The following is a 19719-nucleotide window of genomic DNA, read 5'->3' on the forward strand; positions in this document are numbered from 1 at the left end:
CTTTTCTCCCTACTCCAGCCCATTCTGTACATTATTGCCAGATTGACCTTCCTAAAACCCTGATCTGATGTTACAGATTGATATAATTAGCAGAGATTCTTGTTATTTAATCATTTCCATCCTGTCTGATTGTGTGTGACCCCATGTTGGCTTTTCTTGGCAAAGATGCTAGAATGATTTGCCACTTCCTATTCCAGCTCATTTGACAGATAAGGAAACTGAGGCAAACAGGGTTAAATGATTTGTACAGGGTCATACAGCTAATAAGTGTCTGAGGTTGGATTTGAACTCAGATTCCACTGTGCTGCCTTGCTGCCTCAGAAGAGAATCTAGAAGGCATGTGTTCATAAGATCATAAATTTTAATCTGGAAAGAGACTTTATAAACATCTTGTATTTTTTTAGAAACTTCTTGATTTTTAAGATGGGAAAATGAGACTCAGTAGTTAAATGATTTGCCCAGGGACATACTACTAAGCAAGTTACTAAGGCAGAACCCAAATCTACATCTCCCTGACTCCAAGTAGAATATTGCATCTCCCATCCCCCACTGCTTTGTCCAGCACCTTCATTTACAGATGGCAAAGGTGGAATGACTTTGACTGAGGTCCTACAGAGTGAACTTGAACACAGATCTTCAATTGCCAAGTCACTTAATACTCCATTTTATCTTCTAATTATAGGGTCTCCTGCTTAAAAATCTTCAGTGACTCCCCATTACCTATAGTTCAGACTTATTAATCTGCATTCAAGGCTTTCCACAGTCTGACAACAATTCCCTTCTCCAAATTTCTTTCCAATTTACAGTGTCACTTCCCTTTCTTCTCATCCTTCTCAGGCAAATTTTGTCTATTCACCCTTCCCCAATTTAACTCAATATTCCTTTTCTTTGTCTTGGAATTCAGGAAGTTCAAATTTGACCTCCAACTCTTATCCTTTTTGCCTCAGTTTAACTATAAAATGGGAAAAAGGCAATAATATACTACCTCCCTTCCTTATAGAGTCATTTGGGAAAAAAAGAGTAATATAAGTAATATCAAAGTAATATAAGCTTTTATTATCACTACTCATTTTATAATTAGCCCTCCATTGCTTTGTGATGTATCATGAATACTGCTTTGTATTGCTTAGTTGTATTTTATCAGTCAATCAACAGACCTTAGCACCTACTATGTGATAAACATTGTAGGACATGCTGGACATACAAAGTGAAAACAATACCAACCCTCAAATAGCTTAAGCCTAATCAATATAGACAGAATATATATATATATATATATAATATATTATATATATATGTATTATATATACACCTATACATGTTCCTACATGTATAGTATATAGGTAAATATATGTATGTATACATGCATATACACACAAAAATGGATAAGAGGGTAAGACACTGAAGACATCAGGAAGGTTTCCCAACTAAAGTATAATCTTCCTGGAAAAGGATAATATGTTTCCTACTTTCCTTTACCCCTATGGTGTCCAGCAGGGGGTCTATAACACACTCAATATTTGGGGATTATAATAGCAACAACAATAATGGTAATAATACCTTTAGCTAGTGTTTTGGGCTTCCTAATGCCCTTTCCTCATAATTGTCTTCTGAGGATGGCATGTAAATGTCATCTCTCTATTACAGATTAGAAAGCAGAGGATCGCTCTTGCTCACAGTCCACAGCTAGTCAATGTTAGAGCTAGTATTTAGTGGGTATTTGGTGAAGAGAGCAATAAATTTGAAATCAGAGAATCTGGGTTCAACTGCTGCCCTGGTGATTCAGGATACTAAGAAGAAGAACTAACATTTGTATAAATACCTGTGAAATAGGTAGAAGTCACTGGACTTCTCTGAGCCTCAGTTTCCCCATCTGTAAAGTAGAGACATTGTATTAGTTGACCTCTAAGGTCACTTCCAGTTCTAAATCCCATATTCTTGGGAAGTTTATTGCTCACCTATAAATCATACTGTCTCAGCAATAAATATTCGTTGATTGATTCAGCTCACCTGAGGAGTTCTGCCAAAAAAAAAGGCTTCCCTTCAGTGCCATATGAGTTGCAGTTGAGGCCTGGGATCCTCCAGGGTTGTTTAGTCCAGCCTTGGGCATCCAAGACCCCATCCCCACCCTCCAAGCTCTCCTCACTCACCTCTCCCAGGCTCCTCCAGGAGAGTTGGGAAGGTCCTTGGGTCCCCATTAGCCTTCTCTTTTTCCTGGGCAGCCTGTCCTCTGGCCCTCAATGAGACATCCCAGGCTGTCTGCAGCTCCAAGGAGCTGGCAGGAGAGAAGCTGTGCTGACACGGACCAGGGGCAAGCGCCCGGGCGTTTATTACCTGTACCATCGACCCACACAGCTCACTGTTTATCTGTCTTCCTGACACACCTAATTACCCAGGTTGCAGCTGCCAGAGCATTTGCTCTTCCTAAATCATGGAGTCCCATTACTCCTGTCGCCCAGGCCCCTCTGCTGCCGCCTGCGGAAGGGCTGCCATTGATTTTGCCGTTCCCATTTATGATCTACAAGGCTCTGCACCATGCTTGCACATTTTACCTTAATTAGTTTATTCTTTTGAGTGTCCCTGGTCAGCTCTTAAGCCAAAGGGGCTGAAGATGGAGGAAGAGGCTATAGAAAAGCAAAACCAACCCCTCTTTCCTTTGGTCCTAGGGCCTCTCTAGATACTAAAGGATAAATGCTTTGAGGGAAGAGAATAGAACTTTGGGGCAGTACAGTTATTAGAATGGGGAAAATTAGGGGCCCCTTCTCTTTAGGCCCTAAGGTTCTGGCCTCTTCGGAAAGCAGCATCCCCTGTATGTGGCAGAGGCATAACTAATCATAATAGCACAAATTTAACCCAAGAATATGGCAGGAAATGTGCCTTCAATGGGGGACTGGATAGAAGCATGGTGGAGAAGTGAGAGTTTACTATAGCCAGCCATCTGGTAGCTTTCTTTTTAAAGTAACTATTCTTGCTAACTTGATGCTAAAATTCTATTGCTTCTATGCTCTTGAAAGACTATGAGTTACAGTCTGTGGCCTTTAAATTTGCTACCTTGAGGCAAAGCTCTAGTTACCCTGCCCTAGTTATAGCTCTAGTATCTGGAATCTCCTTAAATGCTCTGCACAGACAGAAAGAAGTATTTAACTTGGGCAGTGAGTGCTACAACTTTCTCTCTTCTTAGATACTAATTTCTATGGAGGGTTGAGGCTCCCTAGGGAAATTACTTTGAGGGCCTTTATTGGCCTAAGGTCCTCCTATTTTTGAGACAAGTGCAGGGGCTATTATGTCTGAAGGAAAAAGATATGAAAAGCATAAGAGGCTCCATATTGTGGGATGGGCAATGCCTCCTCCAGAAGTATCCCTCTAGGCTATAATATTAATAATAGAAAGTGTCCCAAAAGTTTTAGTGCAATTTTCAGCTGTCAGAGTTCTAAAAGTATGCTCAGACTTTTGAGACATCTTGTATAGATACTAGCACCTGGCAAAATGTTTCACATTATCTCATTTGAAACTAAAAGCAACTCTATGAAATGAGTACTTTATTGAATTATTTTTTCAATTGTATCAGATTCTCCATGACTCTATTTGGGGGTTTTATTGGCAAAAACACTGAAGTGGTTTGCTATCTCCTTTTCCAGCTCATTTTACAGAGGAAAAAACTGAGGGGAAACAGGCAAAAGTTATTTGCCCAGGGTTACATAGCTAATAAGTGTCTGAGACCAGATTTGAACTTAGGAAGATGAATTTTTTTAAGGCTTTATTTTTTTTTTGCAAGGCAATGGGGTTAAGTGGCTTGCCCAAGGCCACACAGCTAGGTAATTATGAAGTGACTGAGGTCAGATTTGAACTCAGGTATTCCTGACTCCAGGGCTGGTGCTCTATCCACTTTGCCACCTAGCCGTCCCCAAAAATGAATTTTCCTTTGAATTTTCCATTACTCCATCCTCTGTGCCACCTAACTGCCTACAGATATTATCTCTATTTGATAAATGAGGAAACTGAGGCACAGAGAGTTTAAAGGTCACATAGCTAATTAGTATCATAATTGAGACTGAAATCCATATCAAAGGGTCTGGGTCATGTGTCCAACTAACTCTCAAAAAAAAACCTGTCAAAGAGAAATTTTACACCAAAGGGAGAGCAAGTACAACTGTATCCATAGGACAAGAAAGGAAGGAGTTCAACAAAGTAACGGCTTTGAAAATTAACAGTAGCAAATGATAAATCTTAGAGCTCACTCAATACTCTTCCCTCACCAACCTCCATCCAGTAATTACAAATTGGCCCTTGAGCTTCTGCTTTGAAACTCCTTCAGGGATTTCCCTACTGCTTCAGAAAATTCAGAGACAATGCACCCCATGTTTATCCTTCATCATTCTGTTGCAGTAAGCAGGGGACGTTGACTCTGCCCAGTCACTTTGGGGGAAGGGAGGAATAGAAGGGAGGAGGAGAAGGAAGACCATACTTCTCCAAGCAGCTAGGTGGTGAAGGGGAGAAAGCACAGAATCTGGAGTCAGGAAGATGCCTCTTATCTGAGTTCAAATTTGGTCTCATACACTTTACTAGTTGTGTGATCCTGAGCAAGGCACTTAACTTTGTGTCTCATTTTCTTCATCTGTCAAATGAGCCGGGGAAAGAAATGGCAAACCCACTCTGGTTTCTTTGGCAAGAAAACCCTAAAGACATGATTGAAACAACTGAATAAAAAATCATATTTCCCTTTGCCTGGGTTGATTTAGGGATTCTCTTAACCTCAAAGCAGTAAAGGCCATCTCTCAAACCCCTACTCCCCTCCCCAGTCTTTCAAAAAGTAGGAGATACTGACTCAGCTTGGATAGAGAATCTCAATCAGAGAACCTCAGAGAACTTTAGTCTGAGGACTAGCATGTGAAACTATATTGAATCTGAAGGAAAAAGGATGGAGATCAAGCTGAAGTCAATTCTGTCTCCCCAGAAATTCCTTGGGGCAGGGGAAATGGTTGACAAAAAGTAAATTCCCCATCATGAGAAAAGGCTAAAGCACACTGGAGTCCAGTCCCAAGGATAAATTCATTATCAAAAGAGGAAGTTCATAAAGTGAGACAGGTGAATATAAAGAGAAAGTGCTAAAATCACTAAAGATTTCAAGAAGAATTTTATTTTAAAAACCAGAAAAACACAAATCGATAAATCAATGAAAAATATACCAAAAATTATAAGAGAAGATGAGTAGCAGCAAACCATCCAAGTGATTAACCAAGTCTATAGCTATCTCAAGTTCAGGACTACCTACTCTTCTGTGCTTGCATTAAGAGGTGTGGAGAGCATGGACTCTCCAGAGTTTAGCAAATGACATAGAAAGGATCTCTTCAATGACAGCTTCAGCCCCAGATAACAATTTCATCTTCTAAAGCAAATTTTGAAGACAAGCATAAAGTCCCTACCCAGATGTGAATTAGCTCAATTACTCTGGAAAGCAATTTGAAATTATGCTCAAAAGGTGATTAAATATCCATAGCCCTTGAACCAAAGATCTCTCTTCCTGACATATCCCATGGAGGTCAAAGAAATAGAGACATGTACACCAGATTATTCAAAGCATCCCTTTTTTGTGTTAGCAGAGAACTGAAAACAAAGTAAATGCCCATCAATTTGGGTGACTAAACAAATTGTGGTACATGACTATAAACTTGGTGACATATTAAATAGAGTGTTGGACCCCAGTTTGAATTATACTTCAGACATTTATTTGCTACATAATCTGTGCAAGTTACTGAACCTCTGTATGCCTCAATTTCTTCATCTATAAAGTGAGGGGAGTAGGCAACCTCTGAGGTCCCTTTCAGCTCTATATTGCTCATCCTATCATCTATGAACCTATACTAAAATATTGCTATACAATAAGAAAAACTATATAAAGAATTCAGAGAATTATAGAAGACACATGAACTACAGTTCTAAGAAAAGAATCAACAGTAGAAATAGAAATAAAAACAAAACATAGCTGAATGTTGTATAATGATTAAACTTGGACCTGGAAAACAGTTGATAAAATACACCTCCCTCTCTTCTTTGCAGAGGTAGGGGACTGTTGGTGTTAGAATATTGAATATTCAGTCAGATATAGTTGATGTATTGTCCAGTTTTGCTGAAAAGAGTTTTTCCCCTTTTAAACTATTTCTTATATATTGCTGGATAGGGAAAGGGATAGTAATTTATTTGATAATGAAGGTTATGTAAAAATAAATTATTTCAATAAAAAGAAAAAAACAAAGAAAAATAGAAGTCCTAGCAAAGTCTCCTTCTCAATTCTCTCCAGAGAAGGCAAGGTAGGAAAACAATATGAGTCCCTGATTCTCTTGAGATCTCTTCTCAATTAGAATATCTTCCTTGGAATGTCTTCTCTAGGAATCATTTAGACATCAAGATTGAATTGAACCTAGAGTGTCTCCATTCAGAAGTAAAGGGGGGGAAAGGGAACTAAGCTAGGAGTCAGAAAACAAACCACAAACTAATTTGATTCAAATCTGAACTCTTTCTCTACCTAGCAATGTGATGTTAGAAAATTTTAAGCCTCAGTTTCTTCATAAATAGTGGTAATTTACCTGAATGTTAACTATTCTTTGGGAAATAAAGACTTCATTTTTGTCTTTGTATTTCCAGTATCTGGCACACAGTAAGCATATTATAAATATTTATTAAATTACTATGGTTATTGCAAAACATTTTTGATACACATGAGTAGTACTCTATTTTTGAGGTGCTGCCTTATCTAGATCCTTGACATGGTTTGTTAATTATCACTGGGGTCAATGTCAGGCCCTGAAGGTAATCTGTAAACCCAGTATAGGCAAGGAAGGTGTTAAAGCAAGAACCAGACTTCTCAGAGCTTAGTTTACCTTGGAGGCCCAGAGAACAAACTAGGGATTATGATCATGGACTTGACTGAAAGAGATATCAGAAACTAACCAATCCAATCTATAGCTGATCAAGATTCTTGTGACCACATCCACAATAATTGGTCATACAACTGTTGTCTAAAGTCCTCTGGTCATGAAGGGGAGCCAATATCTCCTGATACTATCCATTCCACTTTCAAACTTCTCTAATCATTTGAACATACTCTAGATTTTAGGCACTTTTTTTTCTTTAAGCCAAGACTAAATTTGTCTCTTTGCAATTTTTATTCATTGCTCCTATAATAGTGCTGCCTTCTGGGGCCAAATAGAGCAAGTCTCATAATCCCTCTTTCACAGACAGCCTTCGAAGTATTTAAAGACAGCTCTCATGTCTCCCCCAAGTCTTTTCTTCAACAGGTTCAACATCCCTAATTCCCTTCATCACTCCTCATGTGGCATGATTTTCAGAACCTTTATCATTCTCACTGATCTTTTTTGGGATATCTTTCATCTTAAAAAAATGTCCTTCCTAAAATGACATTCCAAGTGAGAAGAGATCTCAAGAGAATCAGGGTTCCATATTGTTTTCCTATCTTGCCCTTACTAGAATGGAACATAATACTCCAAGGAGCAATACTCCTTTTTTGGGTCAGTTTCAGGTGTGATAAGTAATGCCTTTACCCAAGTCATTGATAAAAATATTAAAGCATGACCAGGCTAATCACAGCTCTCTGAGGCACTCCACTAAGTTGACATTGAACTATAAATGGCTTCTCATTTGGCCACCCAACAACTGCCTAAGGACACTAGCATGAAGCCTAGCTTGTTCACAAAAACATCTTGAGAAACTTTGTCAAAATTTTTGCTAAAATGTAAATTAAACTCTGGTTTTGGCATTCCCTGATCTACCAATCTAGTAACCTTTTCAAAAACTAAAAAGAGGATAGTCTAGCCTACTTTGTTCTTGATGAAGTCATGCTGGCTTCATCAGATGCTTCCTATTCTAGATGGTCACTGGCCATTGATACAGTCTAGAATTTTGCCAGGAATTCTAGTCAAGCTCGCTAAATAATAAATCAGGATTTATTCTCTTCCTCTTTTTGAAAATCAGAACAAAATTTGCTCTTCTCCAGCTCTGCAATACTTTCCCATTCCTCATAATCTTTCAAAGGTCACTGACATAGGTTCGATAATCACATTTGCCAGTTCTTACAGGATTGGAGGTTGCAGTTAGTTCATCTGGCCCCAGTGATGTGAACTCATTAAGGCAGCTAGTGTTCCCTTCTTTATCTCTACTTATTTGGAATATTAACTTCCTATGATCCACTTTGTTCTATCATTTCCAATCTAAATAGCACTCACCTTGGCAGAGAAATCAGAAATCAAATAAAGGTTATTCAGTTCCACCTTCTGTCCATCATCAGCTATCATCTCCCTCCTTACTGGGTAGCCCTCCTCTCCTTTTTGATTTTAGCATGACTTATCTCTCTCTCTATTTGTCTTGAACTTGAAATACTCCTGATATTGCCCCTTTTGTCCACAACCTCTATTACTTCATGTTGCATGCATTCTCCATGTACATCTTTTTAAGATTGAGCTGGTGCTTGAGTTCCCTATTTATCTATTCTGATCTCACTAAATGGATCCTCTTTTCTTCCTTATCAGGATTGTTTCTCTTTGTTTCTTTTTTTTTAGGTTTTTGCAAGGCAAACGGGGTTAAAGTGGCTTGCCCAAGGCCACACAGCTAGGTAATTATTAAGTGTCTGAGGCTGGATTTGAACCCAGGTACTCCTGACTCCAAGGCTGGTGCTTTATCCACTATGCCACCTAGCCACCCCTATGTGTCTTCTTTTTTTAAACCAGGTCTCCCTTTATCCCTCATTAGACTGTGAAATCCTTGAAAGCAAGAACTGTGTATTTCTGCCTTTCTTTGTATCCCTAGAACTTAACACAACATCCTTGCACATAGTTGGTGTTTAATAAGTGCTAATTAGCTGAGTTCCAACCCAAGTTGGAAACAAGAATGAGATTGGATCCACTCAAGGATCCAATCTCAATGCCTATTGGTCTGGAAGCTTGAAACTGTTCTGTTTTCTGAAATTCCCTTCCTCGGGCAGTCTGGTGGGTAGCTAAGTGATAGTGAATAGAATGCCAGATCTGAAATCCAGAAGACTAATCTTCCTAAATTCAGCTCTAACCTTAGATACTTATTAGCTGTGTGAGTCACTTAATCCTGTTTGCCTCAGTTTCCTTATCTGTAAAATGATCTGGAGAAGGAAATGACCAATTATCCAGCATCTTTGCCAAGAAAAACCCAAATGACTTTACAAAAAGTCAGAGAAGACCTGAACAATAGAACAATAAAGACAGTCTAATGGTCTTTTGTTCCTAGAGGTTTACCACATTGCCACTGGACTTACTGTAGACAACTGATCAAGTTTTGTCCATACTGTAATTCAAAATTCCCAAACTCAAGGGATCCTCTATTTTCAGCCTTCCAAAAAAACCAGGATTACAGGCATGCATCACCACACCTGGACTTTGTGACCTCAAAATTTCATCCTTGGGAGGTTTCCTCCTGGCCAAACTTCTCCTTCAGAATTTTAGGACATGGAATCCTACCAATTCTTTCTCTGAGGCATTTAAAATCTGTAGAATAATTGTCAAATTGTGACTAGTTTTCTAGGAGAAAGTCATTTCCAAAATTCCTAAACGATCCCACCAAGTAACCTTGTTGGGAAGAATTCAATTCACCTTTGAATTTCCTCCACCTTTTGAAGGGTGAAATCATCAAGGCAAATCAGGAAGCCATCAACCTCTTTGCTTTGAAGAGAAAGAAGTCTCTGTTAGACTTCCATTAGATCAAAGACTTCCATCATTACTTTATTATGCTTCAGTGTTAGGCGAATGCCTCATCTATTCCTTATTTTTGCCTTGGTGGTCTGTTGCCTACTCCAGTGACAATATCACTTCTTTTTGATTCTGTTCTTATTTATCGTCATCAAAATATTCTTCACCTTTCTTCTCACTGCTTTTTTGGATTTCCTCAATCTTAATATACAATATTACTTTGAACCACCATACTGTCGCCCCTCCCCATTCTTTTACCTCTCTTGTTTTGTTTACAGTATTCTCTTCTAGCACCATCTTCTATTCATTGGTTCATCCCTCTAAGTCTTAAGCAGACAAGCAGACAGATAGACAGATGGATAGATGGATGGACAGAAGGATAGATAGATAGATAGATAGATAGATAGATAGATAGATAGATAGATAGATGGATGGATGAATGGATAGATGATAGATAGATAGATAGATAGATAGATAGATAGATAGATAGATAGATAGATGATTGGATTTTTGGATGGATATTCAAATATGCCTCCTTGTATTATAATCTGTAGTTCACTTTGTTAACACTCAAAGTATTCACCTTCATGGATAATTATAGGCAGTTTTCACCATCCCCCTATCCCTTTCTCTTCGGTTTTTTTACAAGATTAGCAAAACTCCAAATAACTATGTGTTTCACAGCGCTTTTTAGGTTGATTCCATCCTTGACCAGGAATTTGTCCTTCCTCTATTGGGTTCAAAATTCAAAACAGAAACCCTCTTTTTAAATGAGATATTCATATCTCAAATCATCCTTTCTCTTTTTAAGCCTTTTCCTTCGAATTATTAATAATCACCAGAATACAAACCATATATTTAAAGCCTTCAATTTCTTGTTGAAAAATTCACAAGCTTTACCAATGCTTTCATGTGAATCACCACACATGGGTAGTAGTCATCTAGTCTGACAAGTCTTGGGAGGTTTTCTGTCACATCCTGGATACAGGTTTCAGGAAGACAGCAGACCTCTCTGTTTTTATCATCTTGACAAATAGTGGCCTTCGTACCCCTCAGCAACCATGACTACACAATCTTATTTTCCTCTGACCCTTAGATAATCTTTCACCTGACAATGTCTCTAGGGTCTCATTGTTGTTCCTTTGACATCAAGTAGCTACTTCTTCCTCAAAGACTCAAGCTCCTTCCTCTTTGGGAAGAGTCTCATATCTAGACTGAGCATCCTGAGCACTAGGCTGAATCAATCCCAATATTGACCCTTCCCAAATCATTACCAAGTTTAGTAGCAAGTGTCACAGGGTCAGTCGCCTTAAACATTACTGAGCCAGAGAAAGCTGGAGTTCACTTATTCATTTTACAGATGAGAATACTATGGCTTGAGAGGAAGATATGACTTTTCCTGGAGTCATAAAGCTAAAACTAGAACCCAGTTCTTTTCAATCCCTGAATACATTTTGCTCTACCTTGTACCTAAGGATCCATAGACCTTGCCACAGATTCACTACAACACCTTGAAGACATCTGGGCCTTTCTTTTTGTCCCAGAGTCAAATGTTCTTTTTTATGTTATCTCCCTCAAATAAAGTATAAGCCTCTTGAGAGTAGGGACTGTCTGGCCTTTTCTATTTCTATTCTCAATGCTTAGCACTTAATAAATGATATTTTTATTCATCCATTCCTTCATTGGCTTTCCTTCCCAGGGTTTCTTATCAGTCCCCAAAGTGAGAGCATTGGTTGTTTTATCTCAATGATGTTTTAATAAAAGAAGAAAAGTGAGAGAGAAGGCTAAAAGGGAAGATTCGAACTTGAGCAAGTCAATAAATACTATTCAGCTTGCCAAACCATTCATGTCTTTGTAGTGCTAGCAATGTTTCTCACAAATAATGTGTTTATTAATTGCTATAAATTGAACTGAATTCTTCCCATTTTCCATTATGGGATTTCCAATTCTAAGAGAAAGAGGCCATGAGGTTGTCTTTAGGGAAATCTTTAACTTAGATTATAGGATTTGGGAAATTATAATAGACAACAAAGGTCATTTAGTTCAACTCCACTTTATAGATGTGGAAATTGAGATCCAGGGGGTTTACATGATTTGTCCAATATCTTACCAATAATAAAAAGCAGAAATGAACCTTGAAAATTGGCCTGCTGATTTTAAATTGTTTTTTCCAAGACATCATGATTCCTGTCTCCTTCCTGCCAGGACCCTTCCCAAACTCCTTTCAAAAAAAAATTCAGAGTCCTTTCCTGTTCTCTAGGTACTAAAAGTGATTAATCTCTGCTCGGTGTTGGAGCCCCCATGTTCATCAACTATACTTTCTTCTGATTCTGTTGGAAATCCCTCATTTGAGTCATTATCATAGAATAGTCAAACAGAATCACTTTTTTAACTTAATTTTTAAATTTTAAAATAATCTATTTTTTTCCTCCTAACTCCTCCATTTGGGGGAAAAAACTCTCATCACATATATTCAAGTCAAGCAAAACAATTCTCACATTATCCATCTCCCCAAAAAATGCAAGTCCAGAGAATCATGGCTGGTCAGTGCATCACTCTGACTTCTCAATTCCCTCAAAGTTGTTTGTCTTTCCAAAGACTGCTGTTATGTAATTGTTGTCCTGGTTCTGCTCACTTCACTCTGCATGAGTTCATACAAGTTTACCCATGTTTCTCTGAAACTATACCCTCCATCATTTCTTAGAGCACAATAGTATTCCATTAAATTCATGTACTATAATTTGTTAAACCATTTCCCAATTGTTAGGCATCCTATTCAGTTTCAGTTTTGGCAGAATTACTTCTGACAGATATGGGTCTGGACTGTTCTCAAGTATCTTTGTAGTAAGAGATTATATGCAAGAGATTATATGCATCCATATCCCAAATGCCATCTTTCTATTGGGGTGGGGGGTGGGGAGTCCCAGTAGACATCACATGGACAAGCCTTGGCCAGGGAGCTGGACAGTGTCTTCTGACTTGCCATCAGCTTTGCATCTTCTTTCCCCTCCTCTTTCCAGGAGTTGCCACTTACACGGACAAGCTGTTCAAGTTCCGGAATGGCCGCTGGGAAGACATTCTGAGTGACGAGGTCAATGTCCGACGTGGGGTGGCCAGCCGTTTTGCTGGCCGCTCCGTCGCCTGTGTGGACAGGACGGTGAGTTGGAGGAATATTGAAATACATGGTGTGGAAGCTTAAGAGAATAAGATGAAAAGATTAGAATAAGAATGAGAAGCTGAGATTAAAATGGCCCCACCAGGCAAGCAAGCATCCTTGGAGATTTTCTTCTTTCTTCCCTATTCCATGCGCCCTTGGATGAGTCCAAGGAATGTTGGACTAGAAAGGACTGGCAGTAGAGATCCCTGGGAATAAGAGGCAACAGTGAGGGTCTTCTCACTCAGGTTCCTATTATTTCCATACTAGAGCCCCCCTCTCCAAGCTAGTTCTGCTACTGCTACTGCTGCTGCTGCTACTGCTGCTGCTGCTGCTGCTGGTAAATTCTTAGCGTGGAGGTGATTTATGCCTCCTGTCAACTGCTCCTTTGCCTCCCCCTCTACTTTATAAACAGTTATCACTAAATCAGGGGCCCAGCTGCTGCCTGGTCAGCTCAGACATTCAAGGGGAGCTCTCCCTGGGGACCCCACACTCTAGGGGAAAGGGCATTGGGAGGGGGCAGCTTACTTCCTAATCAAAATTACACAGAGGGGATTGGGGATTCAGTGTGAAACTTCACAGTGGGGGCCTCCAGGCCCTAGGAAGAGGCAGGTGCCAGGTATAAATATTTATTTCTTAACAAGCTGGTGCTGGGAAGAGGAGCCAAGCTGGGCTGTGAAGCCACATTTAGACCTGACCTGAATCCTTGCCACCTGGACGCCTGCCTGGCACAAGGTGATGGGAGAGGGGGGAGTCATCCCTGGAGCCCGGCTCCAAGTCGTGAGGAGAATTGTAGGGAGCTGGGGGAGAGAGAAGGAAGAAGCTATATGGAAGGATCCAAGGCTACAGCTCCAATTCCTGCCCTGGGCCTGGACTTGCCTCTTTCTCTTCCTCCTTCCTCCAGCTGGGTAAGGATGGTCAACTTTAGGGAGAGGTTCTGGCTGGTGGGTAAAGGTTAATCAAAGAAAAAAGCACATTTCTAGCCTAACAAGGTTATCTGCACACAGATGAATTTAAGCAAAAGACAAAGACACAGTTGGAATGCCAAAAGGAAAAACATCACCAAGAGCACATTAACATCAGCGTAGCCAATCCTTGGCCGGAAGTGTTCACTGCCTCTCTTCCCTCCAAATCACAGATCAGAGACGCCCACACCTTAAGCTTGTCAAGTTTACAGGATCAAAAAGCTCCTTCCTTCCCCCTCTCCAGCCCATCCTCCTGCACCCACTCTACTCTTAAGAGGATAGTTGCTTTCTCAGTCCAGTAAAGGACTCCCCCAAAAGCTGAAGGGTGAAAGAAGAAAATAGGGTAAAATATCTCAGGAAGGAAGCCCAATATACACAAAACCTTCAGTAAGGAGAGTCTGGCTCATACTTGCTAGCTAGCAGCAATAGGAACTGACATTTATATGATGCTTTAAGATTTTCAGGGTGATTTACATACATTATCTCATTTGAGCTCCATAATAGCCCTGTAGAGTATTACTGCCGATGTCATTATCACCATTTTGTAGAAGGGGAAACAAGCACAGAAAGGGTTAAATGACTTGTCCATGGTCACACAAACACTAAATATCATGGACTGGATTGGAAACCTGATGTTCCTGGCACTTCATCCTACCATGGAACCTCTCTCATAGGTATAACCCAAGCCTCCTACACCCCAGTTCTCATTTTATAAGGGAAGAAAAGGGTGCATTAGGAAGAGTTCTAGAGTTGAAGTCCGAAGATCTAGATTCGAGTCCCAGTTCTGCCACTATTACTCCCCATGACCCTGGACATGTTACTTAAATTCTCTTGAATTCAGTTTACTCATCTATAAAATGAAGGGATTGGACCAGAAGACAGACTTTGGAGTCCTTTCACACACCTCACATTTGAATGATTACAATGCTTGTCATCTTCCTTCCCACTTAGCTTCCCCATCACTGATAGCCTACCAGATGTCACTCTTTCTTAGGAATGCCTCCTTAACCTCATCCTTGGAGCCTTTGAGTCATGCAAGTAATAAGTAGCAGGGCTGGAATTTGAGGTCCTCTGAAACACCATATTCCCTTACCTCTCAATTCTTTCTTTGTTCATGCTAATCCTCTGTTTTGTCCTATCCCTCCCAGAATCAAATATAAAATTCTCTGTGTAGTATTAAAATTTTTTCTTAATCTGTTCCCTCCTACCTATCCAGTCTCCCTATCTCTTACTCTTTACACACACACTCACACTAGATGATCCAGTGACAGCAACCTTCTCGCTATTCAATATACAAGACACTGATTATTTTATTTTTTTAAGGGTTTTTTTTTGCAAGGCAATGGGGTTAAGTGGCTTGCCCAAGGCCACACAGCTAGGTAATTATTAAGTGTCTGAGGCCGGATTTGAACTCAGATACTCCTGACTCCAGAGCCGGTGCTCTATCCACTGTGCCACCTAGCCGCCCCGACACTGATTATTTTCATTGGTTGCCCCACCATACTTGGAATATTTTCCCTCCTCATCTCCACTGCCTGGCTTTCCTGGCCTCCTTCAAGTCCCTGCTAAAATACTGCCTTCTCTAAGAAGTTTGGGGCAGCTAGGTGGTATAATGAATAGACAAGCAGGTCTGTAGTCAAGAAAACCTGAGTTCAAATCTGACTTTAGACACTTGTATAACCCTGAGCAAGTCACTTACTTTGTTTTCCTCAGTTTTATCATTCATAAAATGAACTGGAGAAGAACATGGCAAACCATTACAGTAACTTTGCAAAAAAAAAAAAAAACCAAATAGGGTCAGGAAGAATCAGACATCTGAAAAGACAGAAAACAAAAGCTAAAATTTTATCCCAAATCCCCATAATGTTAAGTACATTCCCTCTGTTAATTATCTCCCATTAATCCTGCCTGTCTCTTGTTTGCTTATAGTTGCTTGCATGTTGTCTCCTTCATTAGACTGTGAGCTCCTCAAGAATAGGGACTGTCTTTTGCTTTTTTGTGTATCTCCAGCCCTTTGGCTCATGGTACATAGTAAATTTTTAATTAAGGCTTTCATTGATTTGACATGTCCTGTACTTCCACAAAATCTTTTATCATCCTTTCCTTTTCATCAGAATCAGAACATAGGATCTTAGCAATCATGTAATCCTATGCTTCCTTCATTTTATAAGTGAAGACATGGGTGCATTGGAAAGAGCTCTGGGTTTGAAGTTCAAAAAACTAGGTGAGAATCCAAGCTCTGCCATTTATTACTCCCCATGACCCTGGACATGTTACTTAAACTCTCTTGAATTCAGTTTACTCATCTGAAAAATAAAGGAATTAAACCAGACAGACTTTGAGGACCTTTCACACTCTAAATTTGTGATCCTGAGCCTCTGAGAAGTTAAGTGATTTGCCCAAACAAAATACACAGATAATCAAAGACAGAGTAAAAATTTGAACCCAGATCTTGCCGTTCCAAATCCTCTTGATCACAGACAGGCTTTACCACCTGATTCCCTCCTCCCTAACCAGTTAGTTTCTTACTTGTGCCCATTATAGGCAAAGACTCATCTTTTCTAACTCATTTTGAGCCCCAATTTATAGCATTCCTCATATCTGGAACAATTTTATCCCTAAATCCACCTTTCATCTTCTATATAAAGCCATCCTTGATCATTAATGCTAATAGTGCCTCATGCTTGTATGGCCTTTTCCCCCTTTTCAAAGGACATCCACATTCACTTTCCTATTTTATCTTCATAATGATCCTATGAGGTATGGAAGGGTCAATAGCAACCCTTTTCAAGTTGCTTGTTGTAGTAGATAGAGTATTGGTCTTGAAGTGGAAAATATCTGGTAAGAGAAGCACCCATCACCAATTTGTTAAGAAATAAATATTTTGCCTCTTGGCTACTAGCTGTGTGATCACAGGCTTGTCATTTAGCCCTTCTGAGTCTGTTTCCTCATTACTAATGGTGTTACTATCTATAGTTCCAACTTCATAAGGGACTGGTAAAGTTCAAATGAGATTATTTATATACATATATATATATACATACACATATGTATGTGGGGATATATTTCCCCACATATATATGAAAAGAATTTTTAAAACATTAATGTATTATATGTGTCAGCTATTAATAGTAGATCCAGGATCACTAGTAGAATGCATGTAATAGTACTAGTATTAGTGGTAGTAATTTTGGGAAATGATGCAGTGCTGGTCCAGAGAAGTTAATTGAAATGTCAAGGGTCACAAAGCTAGTTTGAGTTCCAATTTTTTTCTCTCTCCCTCCTTTTTCTAAAATGGTAATTTGATATAGATTATATATATATATGCAATTGTGTAAAGCATATTTCCATATTAGTCATGCTGTAAAAGAAGAATAGACTATAAGGGGAAAAAACACAATACAAACGAGATGAAAACAATATACTTCCATCTGCATTCAGACTCTATAGTTCTTTCTCATGTGGATAACATTTTCTATCATTAGTCCTTTGTAATTGTCTTGGATCGTTATATTGCTGAGAAGAGCTAAGTCATTCATAATTAATCATCTCATGTTGTTGCTGCTACTGTGTATAATTCAACAAATATTTTAAGTACCTACTGTGTGCCAGACACTATAACAGATCTTGATGATACAAAACCAAAACAAAATAATCCCTGTTCTCAAGAAGCTAACATTCTAATGGCGGGTGGGGTAGAGGGGGAGGGACATATACACAGATGAATAAATATAAAATATATTCAAAAGAAATATTCAGAACTTGGGTGCCAGGAAGGGCCTCATATAGAAGACTTACTTGAGCTAAATTTCAAAGAAGACTAATAAAGCCAAGGTCATGATAAAGTAAGAAGTCCTAAGAGTCCCTTCCTCCTCCAGGTCTTGACTTTCATGCTTTACTGCTGTTCCTCCCAGTACCATTAAACACGTGGACAAATACCTTTTGAAAATAATTAAACCACTCAGAATTTTCTATCAATGACTGGATTTCATGTTTGGGATTACTCTTTGACCTTTCAGATCCAAGTTCTGGATATACATTGATCAGCTCCAACCATGGGATGCCCCTTCTAAAAGATGATTTCTTTTTGGTCCATATGGATCCCTATCTAAAATTCTTCTCTGGGAAATCTCAGAATGTGGTTCATCTTAGTTTCCATGGATGTTGATAAAAGGACTGCAAGCCCAGGTTCTGTATACCCAAGTCCCATACAAAGACTATTGCTTTTTCTCTAGATGCTGCTTCATTTCCATGAACCCCTTCTTGTATCCTTATATTGATATGTACCAATTAACTTTATATACATATTTGTCTTTGTTATACTTCACTTCTATTGAATTGCAAATTACCTTAGGAAAAGAGTCAAGGATAAATAATAATCAAATATTATGTATCTCCAAGATGTGTTTCAAAAAAAGGGGGCAGGTTGTTCTGGGCTTGAGGAACTCGATACAATTCATTCTTCGGGGACTTAATTAAACATGTTATAAGATTGATACCCAAAGAAAGGTGGGGAAGTCAGCAACAATACTTTATCTCCTTTGACCCAGTTTATCCAGTTACTCATTGTCAAATATTCATTAAGCATTTAGCTACGTGAAAGAAGGGTCACTCCCATCAAAATTCTCCCCAAACGAAGAAATTGTATCCATGTTCTGGGACCCTGAATAGCAATAGTGGTCATTGTCATGAGAGTATAAAAGCAGAAATCTTCAGTAAATTCTGTGAGCAGGGATGATACTGAGCATGACACATTAAAGACAAAATCTCTGCTTTCTCAGAGTTTATATATGAGTTGCTGGAAGAAGAAAATGGGCCCTTTCGCTCCTCCCCTGCTTCTTCCATTAGTCACCTTAAAGTGGCTCATGATCGGCTTCCCAGGAGAAACTGGTCTAAAAGATTAAGGGTGTAAAAGATGTAGCTGGTTGGCTATGGAGGGGTTGGTGGGTGTATATATGCTTCACACACCCACACAGTCCTATAAGGCTCTAATATAAGATGTAGACGAGATATAGAGGGATATAAAGCACATTCGTTGTCCTGACTTACTATTTTTCTTTTGATAGATCAGCCATTCCAGGAATATTTGCTGCGTACCTCCTGTGACTCTGCTAGGTGCTAGGCAGATGGAGCGAACTTAGCAATAGAAGTAGTTTTGAGAGAGACAGGAGTTAAAAAATGGAGAGTGGAAATGACCTCCCAAGGGAACCTGGAAGAAAAAGGGCAGAGCTTAGTCTATATAGTCAGTGATGGAATAAGGGAGAGTATGGAATTTCCAATGATGGAAAAGAGAGATTCTTTAGAAAGAGACACAAATAACCTGAAGAAGGAAACCTTGCTCACCTCCTTCTCTTTCTTTGCAGGGCTCTGGCCGCTATTCCATTTACATAGCCAATTACGCCAATGGCAACGTGGGCCCAGATGCCCTCATTGAAATGGATCCAGAGGCCAGCGATCTCTCCAGGGGCATTCTGGCTCTCAGTGATGTGGCTGCTGAAGCTGGGGTCAGCAAATACACAGGTAGGGGAGCTGAGGAAGGGAGGGAGGGAAGAAATAGAGTAGGAGGGAGGGGAAGGGGGCATTATAGGTAAGAGTATTATATTTAGATTCAAGAAGACCTGAGTTGAAATGATGTTTCTGAAATAATGATAATAATTGATTAGGATGATATTATCCATGGACCTGGGCTCCTACAAAGCTGAGTCTAAAAAAGTCTGACAGTGACTTGAGGAGGAAATATGAATTTGAATTTCTGTGCCATATAAACTAGAAGAGAAAGATAAGGACCACAGATATGGGACACAGTTGCATCTTTTTCTCACCATAAGAAGCCCTTTCCAACCAATTTCTCACAAAGATCAGGGACTCCTAG

At 39.4% G+C, this 19719-nt stretch overlaps 1 protein-coding gene across 3 annotated transcripts in view; it reads left to right on the plus strand.

Moving 5' to 3' along the window:
• LOC141521072 (cartilage acidic protein 1) overlaps positions 1-19719 on the plus strand; it is a 208032-nt gene that overhangs the window by 128276 nt on the left and 60037 nt on the right. For all 3 annotated transcript variants that reach the window (XM_074233192.1, XM_074233193.1, XM_074233191.1), the window contains exons 4-5: positions 12749-12885; positions 19211-19367. In XM_074233192.1, the coding sequence (XP_074089293.1) occupies positions 12749-12885; positions 19211-19367 (294 nt within the window). The remainder of the gene's footprint in view (positions 1-12748; positions 12886-19210; positions 19368-19719) is intronic.

The sequence above is a fragment of the Macrotis lagotis genome, chromosome 4 (genome assembly GCF_037893015.1).
Source record: "Macrotis lagotis isolate mMagLag1 chromosome 4, bilby.v1.9.chrom.fasta, whole genome shotgun sequence".
Taxonomy (NCBI): Eukaryota; Metazoa; Chordata; class Mammalia; order Peramelemorphia; family Peramelidae; genus Macrotis; species Macrotis lagotis.